The following is a 26,299-nucleotide window of genomic DNA, read 5'->3' as shown; positions in this document are numbered from 1 at the left end:
GATTTTGCTGTGGTCTGATAGGGGTGTCAGTGGGCTGACTGTGAACGCTCTGAGAGACTCTGGGCTGAGGTCAGTGATAAAGTAGTCTACAGTAAAGTAGTCAGTGATAAAGTAGTCTCTCTCTCTCTCTCTCTCTCTCTCTCTCTCTCTCTCTCTCTCTCTCTCTCTCTCTCTCTCTCTCTCTGTCTCTTCTCTCTCTCTCTCTCTCTCTCTCTCTCTCTCTCTCTCTCTCTCTCTCTCTCTCTCTCTCTCTCTCTCTCTCTCTCTCTCCTCTGTCTCTCTTTCTCTTTCTCTCTCTCTCTCTCTCTCTCTCTCTCTCAATTCAATTCAATTCAAGCTGCTTTATTGGCATGAAAAACATTGCGTCAATATTGCCAAAGCAACAATGTATACAATATACATTGTAAAAAAATAATAATAAATAATAACAAATTATAATAAAAATGGTAGTAAATAATGATAAATAAAAAACAACAATAAAATGGTAACAGTCAATAGTATAAATATCTCTCTCTCTCTCTCTCTCTCTCTCTCTCTCTCTCTCTCTTCTACTGTTTTCACTCTCTCTCTCCTCACAATTCTCTCTCTCTCTCTCACTCCACTGTTTTCACTCTTTCTCTCTCTTCACAGCTCTCTCTCTCTTTCGCTCTGACTCACTCCACTGTTTTCACTCTCTCTCTTCTCACAATTCACTTTCTCTCTCGTTCTGTCTCACTCCACTGTTTTCACTCTCTCTTTCTCTATCCTCACAACTCTCTCTCTGCCTCACTCGACTGTTTTCACTATTTCTCTCCTCACAATTCTCTCTCTCTCTCTCACTCCACTGTTTTCACTCTTTCTCTCTCTTCACAGCTCTCTCTCTCTTTCGCTCTGACTCACTCCACTGTTTTCACTCTCTCTCTTCTCACAATTCACTTTCTCTCTCGTTCTGTCTCACTCCACTGTTTTCACTCTCTCTTTCTCTATCCTCACAACTCTCTCTCTGCCTCACTCGACTGTTTTCACTATTTCTCTCTCCTCACAACTCTCTCTCTCTCTCTCACTCCACTGTTTCACTCTCTCTCTCCTCACAACTGTCTCTCTTTCGCTCTGCCTCACTCCACTGTTTTCACTCTTTCTCTCTCCTCACAACTCTCTCTCTCTCTCACTCCACTGTTTTCACCTTTTATCTCTCTCTCTCTCTCTCTCTCTCTCTCTCTCTCTCTCTCTCTCTCTCTCTCTCTCTCTCTCTCTCTCTCTCTCTCTCTCTCTCTCTCTCTCTCTCTCTCTCTCCTCCCTCCCTCTCTCTCTCTCTCTCTCTCTCTCTCTCTCTCTCTCTCTCTCTCTCTCTCTCCCTCCCCCCCTCCCTCTCCCTCTCCCTCTCTCTCTCTCTCTCTCTCTCTCGCTCTCTCTCCAGACCTGTAAGACAATCAGAGATTAACAAGGTCCTAGTCTAGTCAACAGAAGAAGCGACCAGTCTATTGAGAAGTCTTCCTCACGTTGAAACAGAGAACCACGTGCCCCAACCCTCTGTGTTGTGTTGTGTGGGCACAACAGAGAAGATCTGATCAAGCAGACCTGATTCTAATTTGGCACTGCTCTCCTCTACCCATCTCCCTCTCTTGTCCTGACTAACAGGGTTAGATAACGACCCCGTCCCAGCTCGTTTAAATAATCACCTTTTTCATATCAACAGACAACAGCAGACGAGGAGAGAGAGAGGAGGAGGCGGAGGCTGGCAGTAGTTGTAGTGGAAGGAGATGGCTGCGTTCATTCACCGTTCACTTTTCTCTATCACGTCACGCCATCAGGCTGCTTCCACCGGGTTGACAACGTTAGGGAAAGGGAAGGAGGGGAAATCTAAGTCACGGAAAGCAAAAACGGCCACACAAAATGTGAAACATAAACATTGTGACATTTAAGTGCAGCTGGGGGATCTAATGTTAGCTTACCATGTGTGAGGGTAATTACTGGGTGCAATGAGGACTGGAGGACTGGAGGACTAGAGGACTGGAGGACTGGAGGACTGGAGGACTGGAGGACTGAAGGACTGGAGGACTGGAGAACTGGAGGACTGGAGGACTGGAGGACTGAAGGCTGGGTGGAAGAGAAACGCTCTGAGGGGGCAGACACACATTAATCACACTGGGGAAACGTCCTGTTACTCCTCACAACCCTTAAACAGAAATACACACCAATAAGGGCACAATCTATAAGATTTCCTACTGTTCAAATGGTCATTTCATACCCATTGATTATTCTAGGAAACGTCCTTTAACCCTCCTCATCTCACTGCTAAACAATAGTACATACTGGTAGTCTTTAAAGATGGAAACCATAGATAGTAGGGGGAACAGCACCACTCTCTGCCCCACCTCAGACAGTAGGAGGAACAGCACCACTCTCTGCCCCACCTCAGACAGTAGGGGAACAGCACCACTCTCTGCCCCACCTCAGACAGTAGGGGAACAGCACCACTCTCTGCCCCACCTCAGACAGTAGGAGGAACAGCACCACTCTCTGCCCCACCTCAGACAGTAGGGGAACAGCACCACTCTCTGCCCCACCTCAGACAGTAGGGGAACAGCACCACTCTCTGCCCCACCTCAGACAGTAGGGGAACAGCACCACTCTCTGCCCCACCTCAGACAGTAGGGGAACAGCACCACTCTCTGCCCCACCTCAGACAGTAGGAGGAACAGCACCCCTCTCTGCCCCACCTCAGACAGTAGGAGGAACAGCACCCCTCTCTGCCCCACCTCAGACAGTAGGAGGAACAGCACCCCTCTCTGCCCCACCTCAGACAGTAGGAGGAACAGCACCCCTCTCTGCCCCACCTCAGACAGTAGGAGGAACAGCACCCCTCTCTGCCCCACCTCAGACAGTAGGAGGAACAGCACCACTCTCTGCCCCACCTCAGACAGTAGGGGAACAGCACCACTCTCTGCCCCACCTCAGACAGTAGGGGAACAGCACCACTCTCTGCCCCACCTCAGACAGTAGGAGGAACAGCACCACTCTCTGCCCCACCTCAGACAGTAGGGGAACAGCACCACTCTCTGCCCCACCTCAGACAGTAGGGGAACAGCACCACTCTCTGCCCCACCTCAGACAGTAGGGGAACAGCACCACTCTCTGCCCCACCTCAGACAGTAGGGGAACAGCACCACTCTCTGCCCCACCTCAGACAGTAGGAGGAACAGCACCACTCTCTGCCCCACCTCAGACAGTAGGGGAACAGCACCACTCTCTGCCCCACCTCAGACAGTAGGGGAACAGCACCACTCTCTGCCCCACCTCAGACAGTAGGGGAACAGCACCACTCTCTGCCCCACCTCAGACAGTAGGGGAACAGCACCACTCTCTGCCCCACCTGAGACAGTAGGGGAACAGCACCACTCTCTGCCCCACCTCAGACAGTAGGGGAACAGCACCACTCTCTGCCCCACCTCAGACAGTAGGGGAACAGCACCCCTCTCTGCCCCACCTCAGACAGTAGGGGAACAGCACCACTCTCTGCCCCACCTCAGACAGTAGGAGGAACAGCACCACTCTCTGCCCCACCTCAGACAGTAGCGGAACAGCACCACTCTCTGACCCACCTCAGACAGTAGGGGAACAGCACCACTCTCTGCCCCACCTCAGACAGTAGGAGGAACAGCACCCCTCTCTGCCCCACCTCAGACAGTAGGAGGAACAGCACCCCTCTCTGCCCCACCTCAGACAGTAGGAGGAACAGCACCCCTCTCTGCCCCACCTCAGACAGTAGGAGGAACAGCACCCCTCTCTGCCCCACCTCAGACAGTAGGAGGAACAGCACCCCTCTCTGCCCCACCTCAGACAGTAGGAGGAACAGCACCCCCTCTCTGCCCCACCTCAGACAGTAGGAGGAACAGCACCACTCTCTGCCCCACCTCAGACAGTAGGGGAACAGCACCACTCTCTGCCCCACCTCAGACAGTAGGGGAACAGCACCACTCTCTGCCCCACCTCAGACAGTAGGAGGAACAGCACCACTCTCTGCCCCACCTCAGACAGTAGGGGAACAGCACCACTCTCTGCCCCACCTCAGACAGTAGGGGAACAGCACCACTCTCTGCCCCACCTCAGACAGTAGGAGGAACAGCACCCCTCTCTGCCCCACCTCAGACAGTAGGGGAACAGCACCACTCTCTGCCCCACCTCAGACAGTAGGAGGAACAGCACCACTCTCTGCCCCACCTCAGACAGTAGGGGAACAGCACCACTCTCTGCCCCACCTCAGACAGTAGGGGAACAGCACCACTCTCTGCCCCACCTCAGACATTTGGGGAACAGCACCACTCTCTGCCCCACCTCAGACAGTAGGGGGAACAGCACCACTCTCTGCCCCACCTCAGAGAGTAGGGGAACAGCACCACTCTCTGCCCCACCTCAGACAGTAGGGGAACAGCACCACTCTCTGCCCCACCTCAGACAGTAGGGGAACAGCACCCCTCTCTGCCCCACCTCAGACATTTGGGGAACAGCACCACTCTCTGCCCCACCTCAGACAGTAGGGGGAACAGCACCACTCTCTGCCCCACCTCAGACAGTAGGGGAACAGCACCACTCTCTGCCCCACCTCAGACAGTAGGGGAACAGCACCACTCTCTGCCCCACCTCAGACAGTAGGGGAACAGCACCACTCTCTGCCCCACCTCAGACAGTAGGAGGAACAGCACCACTCTCTGCCCCACCTCAGACAGTAGGAGGAACAGCACCACTCTCTGCCCCACCTCAGACAGTAGGGGAACAGCACCACTCTCTGCCCCACCTAAGACAGTAGGGGAACAGCACCACTCTCTGCCCCACCTCAGACAGTAGGGGAACAGCACCACTCTCTGCCCCACCTCAGACAGTAGGGGAACAGCACCACTCTCTGCCCCACCTCAGACAGTAGGGGAACAGCACCACTCTCTGCCCCACCTCAGACAGTAGAGGAACAGCACCACTCTCTGCCCCACCTCAGACAGTAGGGGAACAGTACCAGTCTCTGCCCCACCTCAGACAGTAGGGGAACAGCACCACTCTCTGCCCCACCTCAGACAGTAGGAGGAACAGCACCACTCTCTGCCCCACCTCAGACAGTAGGGGAACAGCACCACTCTCTGCCCCACCTCAGACAGTAGGGGAACAGCACCACTCTCTGCCCCACCTCAGACAGTAGGGGAACAGCACCACTCTCTGCCCCACCTCAGACAGTAGGGGAACAGCACCACTCTCTGCCCCACCTCAGACAGTAGGAGGAACAGCACCCCTCTCTGCCCCACCTCAGACAGTAGGGGAACAGCACCACTCTCTGCCCCACCTCAGACAGTAGGGGAACAGCACCACTCTCTGCCCCACCTCAGACAGTAGGAGGAACAGCACCCCTCTCTGCCCCACCTCAGACAGTAGGGGAACAGCACCACTCTCTGCCCCACCTCAGACAGTAGGGGAACAGCACCACTCTCTGCCCCACCTCAGACAGTAGGGGAACAGCACCACTCTCTGCCCCACCTCAGACAGTAGGGGGAACAGCACCACTCTCTGCCCCACCTCAGACAGTAGGAGGAACAGCACCACTCTCTGCCCCACCTCAGACAGTAGGGGGAACAGCACCACTCTCTGCCCCACCTCAGACAGTAGGAGGAACAGCACCACTCTCTGCCCCACCTCAGACAGTAGGAGGAACAGCACCACTCTCTGCCCCACCTCAGACAGTAGGGGGAACAGCACCACTCTCTGCCCCACCTCAGACAGTAGGGGGAACAGCACCACTCTCTGCCCCACCTCAGACAGTAGGGGAACAGCACCACTCTCTGCCCCACCTCAGACAGTAGGAGGAACAGCACCACTCTCTGCCCCACCTCAGACAGTAGGGGAACAGCACCACTCTCTGCCCCACCTCAGACAGTAGGGGAACAGCACCAGTCTTTGTTATTGTGTGTGTTGAGAAGCGATGCAGTAAATTAAAAAGCTTGTACATATTCCGCTGTTCTACGGTGATGATGTCACAGGGGAAACAGTGTTTGTTCTGTTTGCAGAAGCGTATTTGTTGTTGTAATGTATTTAGTAGCTTTGTCAACTATATGTGTGCTTTCCCTCCCTGTTCGCTCTTCTCCCTGCAGTTTTTACAGACGCTCCCCACCCCTTGGCTGCAACCCTTCTAATTCAGTGTACCCTGCATGCACAACCCATGTGGAATTCCTGGCAGCGTTTGGAACTGCCGATCTGCGGTCCAGAATGCAGAGTTCATCTCAGCCTATGCTGCCCTTCTGTCCCTCGGCTTCTGTACCGTGACTGGCTGCGTCCCCTCTGACTTCAAAATGTCCAGATTCGCTCCCCTCCTCAAGAAACCAACACTCAACCCATCTGATGTCAAAAACTACAGACCTGTATAGCTTCTTTATTTTCTTTTCATACACTTGAGCGTTCTGTCTCTGACCAAGTGTTCTGTCTCTGACCAAGTGTTCTGTCTCTGACCAAGTGTTCTGTCTCTGACCAAGCGTTCTGTCTCTGACCAAACGTTCTGTCTCTGACCAAGTGTTCTGTCTCTGACCAAGTGTTCTGTCTCTGACCAAGTGTTCTGTCTCTGACCAAGTGTTCTGTCTCTGACCAAGCGTTCTGTCTCTGACCAAGTGTTCTGTCTCTGACCAAGTGTTCTGTCTCTGACCAAGTGTTCTGTCTCTGACCAAGTGTTCTGTCTCTGACCAAGCGTTCTGTCTCTGACCAAGTGTTCTGTCTCTGACCCAAGTGTTCTGTCTCTGACCAAGTGTTCTGTCTCTGACCAAGCGTTCTGTCTCTGACCAAGCGTTCTGTCTCTGACCAAGTGTTCTGTCTCTGACCAAGTGTTCTGTCTCTGACCAAGTGTTCTGTCTCTGACCAAGTGTGCTGTCTCTGACCAAGCGTTCTGTCTCTGACCAAGTGTCTCTGACCAAGTGTTCTGTCTCTGACCAAGTGTTCTGTCTCTGACCAAGTGTTCTGTCTCTGACCAAGCGTTCTGTCTCTGACCAACTCTCTCGTTATCTCTCTCAGAACCACCTTCTTGATCCTAACCAGTCAGGCTTCAAGACGGGTCAATCAACCGAGACTGCTCTTCTCTGTGTCACAGAGGCACTCCACACTGCCAAAGCTGACTCTCTCTCCTCTGTTCTCATCCTCCTAGATCTATCAGCTGCCTTCGACACCCTGAACCATCAGATCCTCCTCTCCACCCTCTCTGGGCATCTCAGGTTCTGCACACTCTTGGATTGTATTCTACCTGGCAGGCCACTCCTACCAGTTGACGTGGAGAGGATCTGTGTCTGCACCACGTACTCTCGCTACTGGTGTCCCCCAGGGCTCGGTTCTAGGCCCTCTCCTCTTTTCTCTATACACCAAGTCACTCGGCTCCATCATAGGGGTGGCGGGTAGCCTAGCGGTTAAGAGTGTTAGGCCAGTGACTGAAAGGTCGCTGGTTCGAATCCCCAAGCCGACTAGATGAAAAATCTGCCGATGTGCCCTTGAGGCGGGGCACTTAACCCTAATTGTTGCTGTAGATAAGAGCGTTTGCTGAATGACTAAAATGTAAATATCCTCACATGGTCTCTCCTATCATTGCTATGTGGATGACACTTAACTATTTTTCTCCTTCCCCCTTTCTGACACCCAGGTGGCGATACATGCCTACCAGACACCTCAGATTGGATGTTGGCCCACGACCCGGGAAGGTCTGCCCGCTCCAAGAACCCTCCATCCCAGTTGTCAACTCCGCGCCCAGAACCTTGGTGTGACTCTGGACAACACCCTGTAGTTCTCTGCAAACATCAAAGCAGTGACTCGCCCCTGCAGGTTCATGCGCTACAACATCCGTAGAGTACGACCCTACCTCAAACAGGAAGAGGCGCAGGTCCTAATCCAGGAACTTGTCATCTCCAGTCTGGACTACTGCAACTTGCTGTTGCCTGGGCTCCTCCCAGTCAAACCCCTTCAACTTATCCAGAATGCCACAGCCCGCCTGGTGTTCAACCTTCCCGTGTCAACCCACTCCTCCGCACACTCCACTGGCTTCCAGTTGAAACTCGCATCCAGTAAAAGACCACAGTGCTTTACGGAGCAGCAAGGGGAGGTCCCTACCTTCAGGCTATGCTTACACCCCAACCTGGAGCACTCTGTTCTGCCACCTCTGGTCTCTTGGCCCTCCCACCCCCCCCACCCCCTCCCCCCCACCCCTCACGGAATCTCTACTGTACCGTACAGCGTTCCTCTGAAAGGAATCTCTACTGTTCCGTACAGCGTTCCTCTGAAAGGATTCTCTACTGTACCGTACAGCGTTCCTCTGATAGGAATCTCTACTGTACCGTACAGCGTTCCTCTGAAAGGGAATCTCTACTGTACCGTACAGCGTTCCTCTGAAAGGAATCTCTGCTGTACCGTACAGCGTTCCTCTGAAAGGAATCTCTACTGTACCGTACAGCGTTCCTCTGAAAGGAATCTCTGCTGTACCGTACAGCGTTCCTCTGAAAGGAATCTCTACTGTACCGTACAGCGTTCCTCTGAAAGGAATCTCTACTGCACCGTACAGCGTTCCTCTGAAAGGAATCTCTACTGCACCGTACAGCGTTCCTCTGAAAGGAATCTCTACTGTACCGTACAGCGTTCCTCTGAAAGGAATCTCTACTGTACCGTACAGCGTTCCTCTGAAAGGAATCTCTACTGTACCGTACAGCGTTCCTCTGAAAGGAATCTCTACTGTACCGTACAGCGTTCCTCTGAAAGGAATCTCTACTGTACCGTACAGCGTTCCTCTGAAGGGGATCTCTACTGTTCCGTACAGCGTTCCTCTGAAAGGGATCTCTACTGTACCGTACAGCGTTCCTCTGATAGGAATCTCTACTGTACCGTACAGCGTTCCTCTGAAAGGAATCTCTACTGTACCGTACAGCGTTCCTCTGAAAGGAATCTCTACTGTACCGTACAGCGTTCCTCTGAAGGGGATCTCTACTGTATCGTACAGCGTTCCTCTGAAAGGAATCTCTACTGTTCCGTACAGCGTTCCTCTGAAAGGAATCTCTACTGTACCGTACAGCGTTCCTCTGAAGGGGATCTCTACTGTATCGTACAGCGTTCCTCTGAAAGGAATCTCTACTGTTCCGTACAGCGTTCCTCTGAAAGGAATCTCTACTGTACCGTACAGCGTTCCTCTGAAAGGAATCTCTACTGTATCGTACAGCGTTCCTCTGAAAGGAATCTCTACTGTTCCGTACAGCGTTCCTCTGAAAGGAATCTCTACTGTATCGTACAGCGTTCCTCTGAAAGGAATCTTCCTCTGAAGGGAATCTCTACTGTACCGTACAGCGTTCCTCTGAAAGGAATCTCTACTGTTCCGTACAGCGTTCCTCTGAAAGGAATCTCTACTGTACCGTACAGCGTTCCTCTGAAAGGAATCTCTACTGTACCGTACAGCGTTCCTCTGAAAGGAATCTCTACTGTTCCGTACAGCGTTCCTCTGAAAGGATTCTCTACTGTACCGTACAGCGTTCCTCTGAAAGGAATCTCTACTGTTCCGTACAGCGTTCCTCTGAAAGGAATCTCTACTGTACCGTACAGCGTTCCTCTGAAAGGAATCTCTACTGTATCGTACAGCGTACCTCTGATAGGAATCATGTAAAGCAGAAAGAAACTCATTTGGCTAGGATCAGACAGTACAGTAGCTTATGTGTGTGAAGGCCAAGGACAACTGGTTTTAATAATAAATAACATGCCATTTAGCAGACGCTTTTATCCAAAGCGACTTACAGTCATGTGTGCATACATTTTTACATGGGTGGTCCCGGGGATCGAACCCACTACCCCAGCGTTGCGAGTGCCATGCTCTACCAGCTGAGCTACAGAGGACCACTGAGATGACCACATGATATAGCTTATTGGACAGAATGCCTGTAGATATATTCTATATAGTTCAGATCATTTCAAATAGTATACAATATTTTGAAATGAATAGGCTGCAGTTTCATGGAATATATTGATATAGAAGAGACACAAAGTAAAGCCTAAAAATATACATGTTTATTGTCACATACACCAGATAGGTGCAGTGAAATGTGTTGTTTTACAGGGTCAGCCCTGGAGCAAACTAAGGTTAAGTGCCTTGCTCAGGGGCACATCAACAGATTTTTTTCACCTTGTTGACTCGGGTATTCAAACCATCAACCTTTCGGTTACAACACTCTAACCACTGGAGGCTACCTGCCGCCCTACCTGAATGCTGCAGAGACACACATTTAACGATGAGTAGTATATAGCTTATTGGCCAGAATACCTGCTGTATTTTGTACATTTCAGATTATTGTAGCCCTTTCCTGCAGTCAATGACCAAAAGCGCCCTCTTTGGCCTCATGGGTGGAATGTTATTCATATTTTTCATAATTTCATAATTAATCAATATATTATACTTTTTTTACGACAAAGTTCCGGTGGTTCTATATCAAACAGTTTTGTTATATTTCAGTCTTCTGTGATGTATATGAAGTGTAATATTGGGAAGCAAACTCCAAATCGAATAAATCTGACATGGTACAGGTGTGTTCTTTTCTGTAAGCCCATAACCGTGTGAGTGAGGTGTGTACTTTTGTTTCAAAGTAGATTTGTTTAAGACTACTAAGGAACACTCTGTCTGACCTATATTATGTTCAAAATAACTGACTACAGATTCACAATGATAGGGATTGAATAGGCCTTCCTCCATTCCGGTAATAAAAGAATGGGCTGCAGTTTCAGTACAGCTGCAGAAACTAAAGGAAAGCTACCTGGTGAAGAAGACAGGCAGGCAGCCACCTGGTGAAGAAGACAGGCAGGCAGCTACCTGGTGAAGAAAACAGGCAGGCAGCCACCTGGTGAAGAAGACAGGCAGGCAGCCACCTGGTGAAGAAGACAGGCAGGCAGCTACCTGGTGAAGAAGACAGGCAGGCAGCTACCTGGTAGAGAAGACAGGCAGGCAGCTACCTGGTGAAGAAGACAGGCAGGCAGCCACCTGGTGAAGAAGACAGGCAGGCAGCTACCTGGTGAAGAAGACAGGCAGGCAGCTACCTGGTGAAGAAGACAGGCAGGCAGCCACCTGGTGAAGAAGACAGGCAGGCAGCTACCTGGTGAAGAAGACAGGCAGGCAGCTACCTGGTAGAGAAGACAGGCAGGCAGCTACCTGGTAGAGAAGACAGGCAGGCAGCTACCTGGTAGAGAAGACAGGCAGGCAGCTACCTGGTAGAGAAGACAGGCAGGCAGCTACCTGGTAGAGAAGACAGGCAGGCAGCTACCTGGTGAAGAAGACAGGCAGGCAGCTACCTGGTGAAGAAGACAGGCAGGCAGCTACCTGGTGAAGAAGACAGGCAGGCAGCTACCTGGTGAAGAAGACAGGCAGGCAGCTACCTGGTAGAGAAGACAGGCAGGCAGCTACCTGGTAGAGAAGACAGGCAGGCAGCTACCTGGTAGAGAAGACAGGCAGGCAGCTACCTGGTAGAGAAGACAGGCAGGCAGCTACCTGGTAGAGAAGACAGGCAGGCAGCTACCTGTTAGAGAAGACAGGCAGGCAGCTACCTGGTAGAGAAGACAGGCAGGCAGCTACCTGGTAGAGAAGACAGGCAGGCAGCTACCTGGTAGAGAAGACAGGCAGGCAGCCACATGGTGAAGAAGACAGGCAGGCAGCTACCTGGTAGAGAAGACAGGCAGGCAGCAGTTCTCCTTACAGTGTGTGATCCATACCAGGCATAAATCATGCCCTTGGGCGCATCCCAAATGGCACCCTATTCCCTACATAGTGCCCTGCTTTGTACCAGGACCCATAGGGGCAAAAGGCTGCCATTTGGGACGCACCCCTGGTTTGAGTCAGTATTGAGATGACGTCATCAGGTTACATGCCCTAGAGATGCTCCTAACAAACAACTGTTCCTATCTTGGGACCTTTTTATTGCTGGAGCTGCAATTATAATCCAACATGAAAACAAATGATAGTTATACCTTATCTTATCACCGTTTGATATCGAAATGATAATCCAACATGAAAACAAACTATAGTTCTACCTTGTCTTATCACCGTTTGATATCTAAAATAATGTTCTTCTTAGAAGACATTCTATTCTATGACCACATTATATCATGGCTTTTGATTCATTTTCATAAATTAATTTGAAATACCGCCAAAAACACTTGCACTATAGTCACACCTAGCGCAGGTGGGCAGTAACCGCGCACAGGCCAGCACCACAGCACACACAGCTCTCCCCGAGAGAAAGGGACTATTTTCAGTGGTGGAAAAAGTACCCTAATTGTCATACTTGAGTAAAAGTAAAGATACCTTACTAGAAAATGACTCAAGTAAAAGAGAAAGTCATCCGGTAGAATACTACTTGAGTAAAAGTCTAAAAGTATTTGATTTTAAATATACTTAAATATCAAAAGTAAAATGTAAACGCTAAAATATACTTAAGTATCAAAAGTAAAAGTAGAAATCATTTCAAATTCCTTATATTAAGCAAACCATATGGCACCATTTTCTTGTTTTTTTGTAATTTACAGATAGCCAGGGGCACACTCCAACACTCAGACATCATTTATAAAACGAAGCATTTGTGTTTAGTGAGTCCGCCAGATCAGAGGCAGTAGGGACGACCAGGGATGTTCTCTTGATAATTGCGACAATTTTCCTGTCCTGCTAAGCATTCAAAAAAAAGAAACGACTGTAGTACTTTAAAGTATATTTACTTAAGTACTTTACACCAATGGCTATTTGCATGTTATTCGAATCAAGCGCACGGTCCTACCGCCGCGCATGCGTGTGATGTCCACCGACCGTGGCATGCATCAGTGTTGTATTTGAGCTCAGGCCGAAGGAACTGAGGCAGTTTTCAGTTGCGCCTCAGACATGGACGGGACAGAGAGGAGTCGGAAGAGCTGCGCTGCTTCGCAGGCTGAGCCGGATGAGGCGCAACAGCCCATGATGGAACTCAATGGAAAGGAGAAGACTGACTCGCCGTCAGATAGAGTCACGCTTAAAAAAGAAATCGGACTCCTCAGCGCATGTGCCATTATTATTGGTGAGGAAAATAAAACAGCTTTATCATAGCCTACTTCTTATGATAAATGTGTACACAGTGCCGTTGAAAGAGTAGCAAGGCTGTGGAAATGTGGTTGACTGGGCTGACGGTCTATTGGGCGGCAGGTAGCTTAGTGGTTAAGAGCGTTGTGCCAGTAACCGAAAGGTCGCCGGTTCTAATCCCCGAGCCGACTAAGTGAAAAATCTGTCGATGTGCCCTTGAGCAAGGCACTTAACCCTAATTGCTCATGTAAGTCGCTCTGGATAAGAGCGTCTGCTAAATGACTAAAATGTTAAATATATTGAGGATTAAAGGAGAGTAGGGTGGACTCTTATCTGGTTTCTGTTCCTTCCGCTTCATTTCAGACAGAGTTGGGTCTAGGTATGGCGTTGATATCCCGTTATTTAGCCTACTATATTACTGATAGATAATTGTCTACGGAGAAGACTAGCTGTTTGGCGCAACATTACGCACGGACACATTTAGTGGTTCATGAAGTCTAATCGTTACCATTGAGGCTATAGCTTTAATGGTAATGTACCTGCTTCTGAATATCGGAGTATCTCTGAATAGGCTACAGGTTCTGGTCGACGTAAGGAAACTCTCGGCGATGTTGCATCATCTGATAATGGTAGTATGGGATTTCAGGGCTGCTGTATTGTACTGACAATGCTTACGTGGCTGGATATCTCTCCTCTGATCTCAGTGTGATGAAGTATGGCCAACTCGACCAGGCAGCGTACAATACAACACGCTGGTGGACTTTATGAATGGTCACCTGATCTGGAGGGCGATCTAGGTAGTGAACTGACAGTGTTCAATTTAGCTGTTGCGGAAAAAACCTATATGGTCTCTGATGATGACGTTAAAGATAAGGTCATTATTGATCAAATATCACATTTAGGGTATTATTTAAAAAGTATCCTAATGTTATTGAACACCTATTAATCAACTCTTTAGACACTATTTATTATTGAACATGTATTAATCAACTCTTTAGACACTGTATTTATTATCGAACACGTATTATTCCACTTTAGACACACCATGTATTTATTGGTGTTCTTTGTACATTAATTGTAGGCTAATTGAAGATAGCTGTGTTATTACCACGCTGTAATAGTAGCTCATTAGTCTGAAATGTATTTGTAGGAAATCAGCCCACTCTCAAGTCTATTTCTTATCTACATGTTGTTGTTACAGCCTGAATTTAAAACTAATTAAATAAATAAAAAAGTCTCACCCATCTGCACAGGATACCCCATAGTGACAAAGAGAAAACATGTTTTTAGAAATGTTTTCTCCAAATGTATTGATAATGAAATACTGAAATATCTAATTTACATAAGTATTCATACCCCTGAGTCAATACTTTGTAGAAGCACCTTTGGTGGCAATTACAGCTTTGAGTCTTCTTGGGTATGTCTGCACCAGCTTAGCGTCTAGATTTGGGGATTTTCTCCCATTCATCTTTGCAGATTTTCTCAAGCTCTGTTAAGTTAGATGGGGAGTGGGCGGTGAACAGCAATCTTCAAGTCTTTCCACAGATTTTCAATGGGATTCAAGTCTGGGCTTTGGCCACTCAAGGACTTTCACATTCTTGTTCTGAACCCATTCCAGCGTTGCTTTGGCTGTATTGCTTGGGGTCATTGTCTTGTTGGAACATAAATCTTCACCCCCCAGTCTAAGGTCGTTTGCACTCTGAAGCAGGTTCTCATCAAGGATTTGTCTGTTTTTGGCTCCATTCATTGTTCCCTCTATCCTTACCAGTCTCCCAGTCCCTGCCGCTGAAAAGCATCCCCAATAGCATGATGCTGCCACCACCATGCTTCACGGTAGGGATGGTGTTAGATAGGGTGATGAGCTGTCCCTGGTTTTCTCCAGACACAGCGGTTTGCATTCAGGCCAAAGAGATCATTTCTGTCTCATCAGACCACAGGATCTTTTGCCTTATGATCTCAGACTCTTTCATGTGTCTTTTTGCAAACTCCAAGCGTGCTGTCATGTGCCTTTTTTCTCAGGAGTGCCTTCCGTCTGGCCACTCTCCCATAAAGCCAAGGAAGTGCTGTAGAGACTGTTGTCCTTCTGGCAGGTTCTCCCATCTCAGCCAAAGAACTCTGTAGTTCTGTCAGAGTGGCCATTGGGTTCTTGGTCAACTCCCTGACCAAGGTCCTTCTAGCCCAGTTGCTCAGTTTGGTCGGACGGCCAGCCTCCAGGCAGACTCTGGGTAGTTCCATATTGTTTCTATTTCCCAATGATGGAGACCACTGTGCTCTTGGAAATTTTCAACACTCTAGAAATTGTTTTATACACTTCCCCAGATATATGCCTCATCACAATTCTATCTCGGAAATCTACGGATAGTTCCTTGGACTTCATGGTATAGTTTCTGCTCTGACATGCAACTGTCAACTGTGGGATTATTCTATTATACTGTAAATGTTTTATCCATTATTCATTATTTATGCCTTAGACTACACTAACAATGATCTGTCCCGTTTCATTATTCATGCCTTAGACTACACTAACAATGATCTGTCCCGTTTCATTATTTATGCATTAGACTACACTAACAATGATCTGTCCCGTTTCATTATTCATGCCTTAGACTACACTAACAATGATCTGTCCCGTTTCATTATTCATGCCTTAGACTACACTAACAATGATCTGTCCCGTTTCATTATTCATGCCTTAGACTACACTAACAATGATCTGTCCCGTTTCATTATTTATGCATTAGACTACACTAACAATGATCTGTTCCCCGTTTCATTATTCATGCTTTAGACTACACTAACAATGATTTGTCCCGTTTCATTATTCATGCCTTAGACTACACTAACAATGATCTGTCCCGTTTCATTATTTATGCATTAGACTACACTAACAATGATCTGTTCCCCGTTTCATTATTCATGCGTTAGACTACACTAACAATGATCTGTCCCGTTTCATTATTTATGCCTTAGACTACATTAACAATGATCTGTTCCCCGTTTCATTATTCATGCCTTAGACTACACTAACACTGATCTGTCCCGTTTCATTATTCATGCCTTAGACTACACTAACAATGATCTGTTCCCTGTTTCATTATCTATGCCTTAGACTACACTAACAATGATATGTTCCCCGTTTCATTATTCATGCCTTAGACTACACTAACAATGATCTGTCCCGTTTCATTATCTATGCCTTAGACTACACTAACAATGATCTGTTCCCCGTTTCATTATTTATGCCTTAGACTACATTAACAATGATCTGTCCCGTTTCATTATTTATGCCTTAGACTACACTAACAATGATCTGTCCCCTGTTTCATGATCTATGCCTTAGACTACACTAACAATGATCTGTTCCGTTTCATTATTTATGCCTTAGACTACACTAACAATGATCCGTCCCGTTTCATTATTTATGCCTTAGACTACACTAACAATGATCTGTTCCCTGTTTCATTATTTATGCCTTAGACTACATTAACAATGATCTGTTCCCTGTTTCATTATTTATGCCTTAGACTACATTAACAATGATCTGTCCCGTTTCATTATTCATGCATTAGACTACACTAACAATGATCTGTCCCCTGTTTCATGATCTATGCCTTAGACTACATTTACATTTTTTTACTAACAATGATCTGTTCCGTTTCATTATTTATGCCTTAGACTACACTGACAATGATCCGTCCCGTTTCATTATTTATGCATTAGACTACACTAACACTGATCTGTCCCGTTTCATTATTCATGCCTTAGACTACACTAACAATGATCTGTTCCCTGTTTCATTATTTATGCCTTAGACTACACTAACAATGATCTGTTCCCTGTTTCATTATTCATGCCTTAGACTACACTAACAATGATCTGTCCCGTTTCATTATTCATGCCTTAGACTACACTAACAATGATCTGTCCCGTTTCATTATTCATGCCTTAGACTACACTAACAATGATCTGTCCCGTTTCATTATTCATGCCTTAGACTACACTAACAATGATCTGTCCCGTTTCATTATTTATGCATTAGACTACATTAACAATGATCCGTCCCGTTTCATTATAAAACATCTCATTAATCATTCATGCTGTACAAGGTCCACATTCCATATAAGGATCCTATCTTGTGATATCCTTCTGATCTCATGATGTCTTGAGATGATTTCAACAACCTCTTGACTTAGAACGTATGGATGTGCTTGCTATAGAAAACCTTGTTTTTATCAAGCTAAAGACAAACTGAGCCAGTATTACTTAAAGGCCTTGTTGCAAACAGAATAGATGATTTAGAGAGAATGGTTTAACATAGGCTTCCTTCTTTTCACTTTTTCATACAAGCCCAGTAATGCAACGTTAACCCTGGGACAGAGTTTTAATTTTCAGCGGGTTAATTAAACACATTTTAAATGCCAAAGACTACAGAATGGCTTTCCAAGAGGTGCTGAGTGTTTCCTGAATGGTCCAGCCAGTCTCAGTCCAGACTTAAATCTACCTGAAAATCCGAGACAAGGTTTGAATTTTGCTGTTCGTCAATGATTCTCAACCAAATGTACTGAGCTTGATCAATTGTGACAAAAAACAATGAATATATGTTGCCCCCCGAGGGTTGGTAGAATCGTAATGAAAATGACTCACAGCTGTAATGGGCCAAATGGGCTTCCACCAAGTATTAACTGTGGTGTGAAGGCATATACAATCAGTACATCTTAATTCTGTATGTGCTGAACAAAAATATCAATGCAACATGTAAAGTGTTGGTCCCATGTTTCATGAGCTGAAATAAAAAAATACATACAAAAATTCCATATGCACAAAAAGCTTATTTCTCTCAGATTATGCTGAGGAGTATTTCTGTCTGTAATAAAGGCCTTTTGTGGAAAACAACCCCCTTCCTCCCCCAATACAGAACACCCCCCCTCCCCCAATACAGAACACCCCCCTCCTTACTACAGAACACCCCCCTCCCTCCCCCACTACAGAACACCCCCCTCCTTACTACAGAACACCCACGGTCTGACAGTCAACTACAACCCACGGTCTGACAGTCAACTACAACCCACGGTCTGACAGTCAACTACAACCCACGGTCTGACAGTCAACTACAACCCACGGTCTGACAGTCAACTACAACCCACGGTCTGACAGTCTGTCTCGCTCCTTTCATTCTGAGTAGGGCTGTCACACTTCACGTTTTGTCTGCTTGCCATGATACTTCAGAGTATTGTGAAACTGGTATCTCGAACCCTAATTCTGAGTAGTGGATTTATGCCATGTTCTGGTCAACTATATAATCCTGTCCTCTTCTGCATGGTGCTGTCTGTTCCACCCATGGTACTTATTCCACTCTAACTCAGCCAATCACGTGGCTGGTATTTACTGACTGGATGGTATTTACTAAGCCAATATTGTGAGCAGTTTTTATCACTACATTATCTGGGCAGGATATCTTTTGGACAAGGTCAAGTGCATTAAGGAGAGTGTCTCAGCGTTCCTATTACTGTACCACCGTCACTTAGTCGTTGTTTGATGTTGTCCCTACCTACTTCAGATGAGGCCTCTCTGTGATGCTGGGTTCTTTATTTTGTCATTGACCCTAGAAGAGCTGCCAGGTCTAACAACATGCAGAATGCAACGGTCACTGCTCTCTCTCCATTCTGTAATCGATTGAACCTGAGAAGTTCTTCTCTGCTGAAAACCTCTTCTCGTGCAACTGCAACGCAGAAGGCAGAACGCAGGAGAGAAGTGTCATGTCACTCTCCCCTCTCTCCATCTCCATAGCAGAATAGAACATTTCCTTCTCTGGTTGAAGTGCCTAACATTCAAAGTCGAGAGGCAGGAAGTGGTGTAGCAGGTGTAGCGTGCTTGTGCTTGAACAGGAAGCTATGATCACAGAATGTATACTAACCCCTAACAACGCCCTGTAGGCTGTGATGTAACTCTATAGGCTCCGCCCACCTCCACCCAGGCTCTGCCCGCCTCCACCAAGGCTCCGCCCACCTCCACCCAGGCTCCGCCCACCTCCACCCAGGCTCTGCCCGCCTCCACCCAGGCTCCGCCCACCTCCACCCAGGCTCTGCCCTCCTCCACCCAGGCTCCGCCCACCTCCACCCAGGTTCAGCCCGCCTCCACCCAGGCTCCGCCCGCCTCCACTCTTCACCTCCTTCTCATCTGAAGTCCTCAACAGAGCTTCAGAGCTTCAGACACAGAGGAGGATGATGATTGTACCACAACAGCCACTCTCTTCTTCCTAGCTTTCTATCTCCACCCTCAACTGTCCCACCAACTACTGCCTCTTCAAACATCTTCCACAGTTCCACTGCTTCTCAGCCAGGCTCCCCAGCCGTCAGTACTGTACTATAGACATCAGATCTGAGCCAGGCTCCCCAGCCGTCAGTACTGTACTATAGACATCAGATCTGAGCCAGGCTCCCCAGCCGTCAGTACTGTACTATAGACATCAGATCTGAGCCAGGCTCCCCAGCCGTCAGTACTGTACTATAGACATCAGATCTGAGCCAGGCTCCCCAGCCATCAGTACTGTACTATAGACATCAGATCTGAGCCAGGCTCCCCAGCCGTCAGTACTGTACTATAGACATCAGATCTGAGCCAGGCTCCCCAGCCGTCAGTACTGTACTATAGACATCAGATCTGAGCCAGGCTCCCCAGCCGTCGGTACTGTCCTATAGACATCAGATCTGAGCCAGGCTCCCCAGCCGTCGGTACTGTACTATAGACATCAGATCTGTGCAGGCTCCCCAGCCGTCAGTACTGTACTATAGACATCAGATCTGAGCCAGGCTCCCCAGCCGTCAGTACTGTACTATAGACATCAGATCTGAGCCAGGCTCCCCAGCCGTCAGTACTGTACTATAGACATCAGATCTGAGCCAGGCTCCCCAGCCGTCGGTACTGTACTATAGACATCAGATCTGAGCCAGGCTCCCCAGCCGTCAGTACTGTACTATAGACATCAGATCTGAGCCAGGCTCCCCAGCCGTCGGTACTGTACTATAGACATCAGATCTGAGCCAGGCTCCCCAGCCGTCGGTACTGTACTATAGACATCAGATCTGAGCCAGGCTCCCCAGCCGTCGGTACTGTCCTATAGACATCAGATCTGAGCCAGGCTCCCCAGCCGTCGGTACTGTACTATAGACATCAGATCTGAGCCAGGCTCCCCAGCCGTCGGTACTGTACTATAGACGTCAGATCTGAGCCAGGCTCCCCAGCCGTCAGTACTGTACTATAGACATCAGATCTGAGCCAGGCTCCCCAGCCGACGCAATGATTCGTGATGAGAACACAAAAACAAAACACAAGAGCATTATGTAACATCCTCCCCGCTCCTCACCGTACTCTCTCCAGATCAGAAGTGACAGGAGGAAATCTACTGTTTAGAGTTCTTTCACTGGAGCATCATTACATTTACAGAGCTGTTTGTTTACAGAGAGGCACTGCGATGGATGACGTGCTTCACTGGGCCTCGCCTGGAGCTCAGAGCCCTCGCTGTCTCCACATCACACAAACCGTTTACAGCGGGATCACTACCAATTAGACCTCAGTGTACCTCTCAGTGTTAGCCAGGGTTACATAGTGTAGTACAGTCCAGTTTACTGACCCTGCAGAACAGAGACTTGGATACATGGAAAACAACACCAGAGCTCCATGGTCAGTTCAGTCCACTTTGGTGGTAGCCCAGATCTGAAACAGCTGTGTGATGATTAGGGGTGTTTATCAAATTGATAGCAGAAAACAGATTTCTGTTCTGATAACACCTCCCAACTGTAACAACAAGGGGACAGGACTGGGAGGTTGTCGAAGACCACAGGAAACTACTATACTTGATACTAACGTATATCTCTCTTTCTTTGTTCTCCGCTCCCCAGGTAACATCATTGGCTCGGGGATCTTCATCTCTCCCAAGGGGGTTTTGGAGCATGCTGGTTCGGTGGGCCTGTCGCTCATCGTATGGGTGTGTGGAGGGGGTATCTGCGCCCTGGGTTCCATGTGTTACGCTGAGCTGGGGGTCACCATCCCCAAGTCAGGGGGAGACTACTCCTACGTCACAGAGATATTCGGAGGTCTGGTGGGGTACGTGTCTATTTCATGTCCACAATCCTGATTAAGGGTTGCAAAAAATCCAGTAACTTACCCCAAAATTCCCAGGTTTTCCATAAACATCCAGGGCCCATCTCAGAGAAGTGAAGAGTTTCATTCCAAAATGCGATATATACATTTTCAGAAATGTTGGTAAATTGACATTATTTAAAAACAAATCTTGTGAAAGAGATAGATGTATTATTTTTTCATCTTACCATGACATGGGCTAGTGAAAAGAGACATGATGAATCTTACCATGACATGGGCTAGTGAAAAGACTGACATGATTCATCTTACCATGACATGGGCTAGTGAAAAGAGACATGATGAATCTTACCATGACATGGGCTAGTGAAAAGAGACATGATGAATCTTACCATGACATGGGCTAGTGAAAAGACTGACATGATGAATCTTACCATGACATGGGCTAGTGAATAGACTGACATGATGAATCTTACCATGACATGGGCTAGTGAAAAGACTGACATGATGAATCTTACCATGACATGGGCTAGTGAAAAGACTGACATTATGAATCTTACCATGACATGGGCTAGTGAAAAGACTGACATTATGAATCTTACCATGACATGGGCTAGTGAAAAGACTGACATGATGAATCTTACCATGACATGGGCTAGTGAAAAGACTGACATTATGAATCTTACCATGACATGGGCTAGTGAAAAGAGACATGATTAATCTTACCATGACATGGGCTAGTGAAAAGACTGACATGATGAATCTTACCATGACATGGGCTAGTGAATAGACTGACATGATGAATCTTACCATGACATGGGCTAGTGAAAAGACTGACATGATTCATCTTACCATGACATGGGCTAGTGAAAAGAGACATGATGAATCTTACCATGACATGGGCTAGTGAAAAGACTGACATGATTAATCTTACCATGACATGGGCTAGTGAAAAGACTGACATGATTCATCTTACCATGACATGGGCTAGGGAAAAGACTGACATGATGAATCTTACCATGACATGGGCTAGTGAAAAGACTGACATTATTCATCTTACCATGACATGGGCTAGTGAAAAGACTGACATTATGAATCTTACCATGACATGGGCTAGTGAAAAGACTGACATTATTCATCTTACCATGACATGGGCTAGTGAAAAGACTGACATGATGAATCTTACCATGACATGGGCTAGTGAAAAGAGACATGATTAATCTTACCATGACATGGGCTAGTGAAAAGACTGACATGATTCATCTTACCATGACATGGGCTAGTGAAAAGAGACATGATGAATCTTACCATGACATGGGCTAGTGAAAAGACTGACATGATTCATCTTACCATGACATGGGCTAGTGAAAAGAGACATGATGAATCTTACCATGACATGGGCCAGTGAAAAGAGACATGATTAATCTTACCATGACATGGGCTAGTGAAAAGACTGACATGATTCATCTTACCATGACATGGGCTAGTGAAAAGACTGACATGATTCATCTTACCATGACATGGGCTAGTGAAAAGAGACATGATGAATCTTACCATGACATGGGCTAGTGAAAAGAGACATGATGAATCTTACCATGACATGGGCTAGTGAAAAGAGACATGATGAATCTTACCATGACATGGGCTAGTGAAAAGAGACATGATGAATCTTACCATGACATGGGCTAGTGAAAAGAGACATGATGAATCTTACCATGACATGGGCTAGTGAAAAGACTGACATGATCAATCTTACCATGACATGGGCTAGTGAAAAGAGACATGATGAATCTTACCATGACATGGGCTAGTGAAAAGAGACATGATGAATCTTACCATGACATGGGCTAGTGAAAAGACTGACATGATGAATCTTACCATGACATGGGCCAGTGAAAAGACTGACATGATGAATCTTACCATGACATGGGCTAGTGAAAAGAGACATGATGAATGTTACCATGACATGGGCTAGGGAAAAGACTGACATGATTCATCTTACCATGACATGGGCTAGTGAAAAGACTGACATGATGAATCTTACCATGACATGGGCTAGTGAAAAGAGACATGATGAATCTTACCATGACATGGGCTAGTGAAAAGACTGACATGATTAATCTTACCATGACATGGGCTAGTGAAAAGAGACATGATGAATCTTACCATGACATGGGCTAGTGAAAAGAGACATGATGAATCTTACCATGACATGGGCTAGTGAAAAGAGACATGATGAATCTTACCATGACATGGGCTAGTGAAAAGACTGACATGATCAATCTTACCATGACATGGGCTAGTGAAAAGACTGACATGATGAATCTTACCATGACATGGGCTAGTGAAAAGACTGACATGATGAATCTTACCATGACATGGGCTAGTGAAAAGAGACATGATGAATCTTACCATGACATGGGCTAGTGAAAAGAGACATGATGAATCTTACCATGACATGGGCTAGTGAAAAGAGACATGATGAATCTTACCATGACATGGGCTAGTGAAAAGAGACATGATGAATCTTACCATGACATGGGCCAGTGAAAAGAGACATGATGAATCTTACCATGACATGGGCTAGTGAAAAGACTGACATGATTCATCTTACCATGACATGGGCTAGTGAAAAGAGACATGATGAATCTTACCATGACATGGGCTAGTGAAAAGACTGACATGATGAATCTTACCATGACATGGGCTAGTGAAAAGAGACATGATGAATCTTACCATGACATGGGCTAGGGAAAAGACTGACATGATTCATCTTACCATGACATGGGCTAGTGAAAAGACTGACATGATGAATCTTACCATGACATGGGCTAGTGAAAAGACTGACATGATGAATCTTACCATGACATGGGCTAGTGAAAAGACTGACATGATGAATCTTACCATGACATGGGCTAGTGAAAAGACTGACATGATTAATCTTACCATGACATGGGCTAGTGAAAAGACTGACATTATGAATCTTACCATGACATGGGCTAGTGAAAAGAGACATGATTAATCTTACCATGACATGGGCTAGTGAAAAGACTGACATGATTCATCTTACCATGACATGGGCTAGTGAAAAGACTGACATGATGAATCTTACCATGACATGGGCTAGTGAAAAGACTGACATGATTCATCTTACCATGACATGGGCTAGGGAAAAGACTGACATGATTCATCTTACCATGACATGGGCTAGTGAAAAGAGACATGATGAATCTTACCATGACATGGGCTAGTGAAAAGACTGACATGATGAATCTTACCATGACATGGGCTAGTGAAAAGAGACATGATGAATCTTACCATGACATGGGCTAGTGAAAAGACTGACATGATTAATCTTACCATGACATGGGCTAGTGAAAAGACTGACATGATTCATCTTACCATGACATGGGCTAGGGAAAAGACTGACATGATGAATCTTACCATGACATGGGCTAGTGAAAAGACTGACATGATTCATCTTACCATGACATGGGCTAGTGAAAAGACTGACATTATGAATCTTACCATGACATGGGCTAGTGAAAAGAGACATGATTAATCTTACCATGACATGGGCTAGTGAAAAGACTGACATGATTCATCTTACCATGACATGGGCTAGTGAAAAGACTGACATGATTCATCTTACCATGACATGGGCTAGTGAAAAGAGACATGATGAATCTTACCATGACATGGGCTAGTGAAAAGAGACATGATGAATCTTACCATGACATGGGCTAGTGAAAAGAGACATGATGAATCTTACCATGACATGGGCTAGTGAAAAGAGACATGATGAATCTTACCATGACATGGGCTAGTGAAAAGACTGACATTATGAATCTTACCATGACATGGGCTAGTGAAAAAAGACATGATTAATCTTACCATGACATGGGCTAGTGAAAAGACTGACATGATTCATCTTACCATGACATGGGCTAGTGAAAAGACTGACATGATGAATCTTACCATGACATGGGCTAGTGAAAAGACTGACATGATTCATCTTACCATGACATGGGCTAGGGAAAAGACTGACATGATTCATCTTACCATGACATGGGCTAGTGAAAAGAGACATGATGAATCTTACCATGACATGGGCTAGTGAAAAGACTGACATGATGAATCTTACCATGACATGGGCTAGTGAAAAGACTGACATTATGAATCTTACCATGACATGGGCTAGTGAAAAGAGACATGATTAATCTTACCATGACATGGGCTAGTGAAAAGACTGACATGATTCATCTTACCATGACATGGGCTAGTGAAAAGACTGACATGATGAATCTTACCATGACATGGGCTAGTGAAAAGACTGACATGATTCATCTTACCATGACATGGGCTAGGGAAAAGACTGACATGATTCATCTTACCATGACATGGGCTAGTGAAAAGAGACATGATGAATCTTACCATGACATGGGCTAGTGAAAAGACTGACATGATGAATCTTACCATGACATGGGCTAGTGAAAAGAGACATGATGAATCTTACCATGACATGGGCTAGTGAAAAGACTGACATGATTAATCTTACCATGACATGGGCTAGTGAAAAGACTGACATGATTCATCTTACCATGACATGGGCTAGGGAAAAGACTGACATGATGAATCTTACCATGACATGGGCTAGTGAAAAGACTGACATGATTAATCTTACCATGACATGGGCTAGTGAAAAGACTGACATTATGAATCTTACCATGACATGGGCTAGTGAAAAGAGACATGATTAATCTTACCATGACATGGGCTAGTGAAAAGACTGACATGATTCATCTTACCATGACATGGGCTAGTGAAAAGACTGACATGATTCATCTTACCATGACATGGGCTAGTGAAAAGAGACATGATGAATCTTACCATGACATGGGCTAGTGAAAAGAGACATGATGAATCTTACCATGACATGGGCTAGTGAAAAGAGACATGATGAATCTTACCATGACATGGGCTAGTGAAAAGAGACATGATGAATCTTACCATGACATGGGCTAGTGAAAAGACTGACATGATCAATCTTACCATGACATGGGCTAGTGAAAAGACTGACATGATGAATCTTACCATGACATGGGCTAGTGAAAAGAGACATGATGAATCTTACCATGACATGGGCCAGTG

The 26,299-nt window shown here is 46.5% G+C and overlaps 1 protein-coding gene and 1 long non-coding RNA gene across 3 annotated transcripts in view; one reads left to right on the top strand and one right to left on the bottom strand.

The window, feature by feature from the left end:
- Positions 1 to 1,380: 1,380 nt before the first annotated feature.
- Positions 1,381 to 13,823, bottom strand: LOC123486247. Of its 2 annotated transcripts, none has more exons than XR_006659306.1 (3): positions 13,591 to 13,823; positions 1,932 to 2,096; positions 1,381 to 1,794 (listed from the first exon to the last, which is right to left on the bottom strand). It is a non-coding gene; the product is annotated as an uncharacterized LOC123486247 (long non-coding RNA). The 2 variants fall into 2 exon arrangements; XR_006659307.1 differs by having other exon boundaries at positions 1,381 to 1,791.
- LOC121561949 (asc-type amino acid transporter 1-like) overlaps positions 12,761 to 26,299 on the top strand; it is a gene marked incomplete at its 3' end in the record, with an annotated part of 40,736 nt that continues 27,197 nt past the window's right edge. Inside the window, 2 exon segments of the mRNA XM_045217513.1 lie at positions 12,761 to 13,049; positions 20,950 to 21,154. Of these exon segments, the coding sequence (XP_045073448.1) occupies positions 12,878 to 13,049; positions 20,950 to 21,154 (377 nt within the window).

This window comes from Coregonus clupeaformis, unplaced genomic scaffold (genome assembly GCF_020615455.1).
Source record: "Coregonus clupeaformis isolate EN_2021a unplaced genomic scaffold, ASM2061545v1 scaf1087, whole genome shotgun sequence".
Classification (NCBI taxonomy): domain Eukaryota; kingdom Metazoa; phylum Chordata; class Actinopteri; order Salmoniformes; family Salmonidae; genus Coregonus; species Coregonus clupeaformis.
The sequence above is the reverse complement of the archived record's forward strand: the minus strand, read 5'-3'. Positions and strand labels throughout refer to the sequence as shown.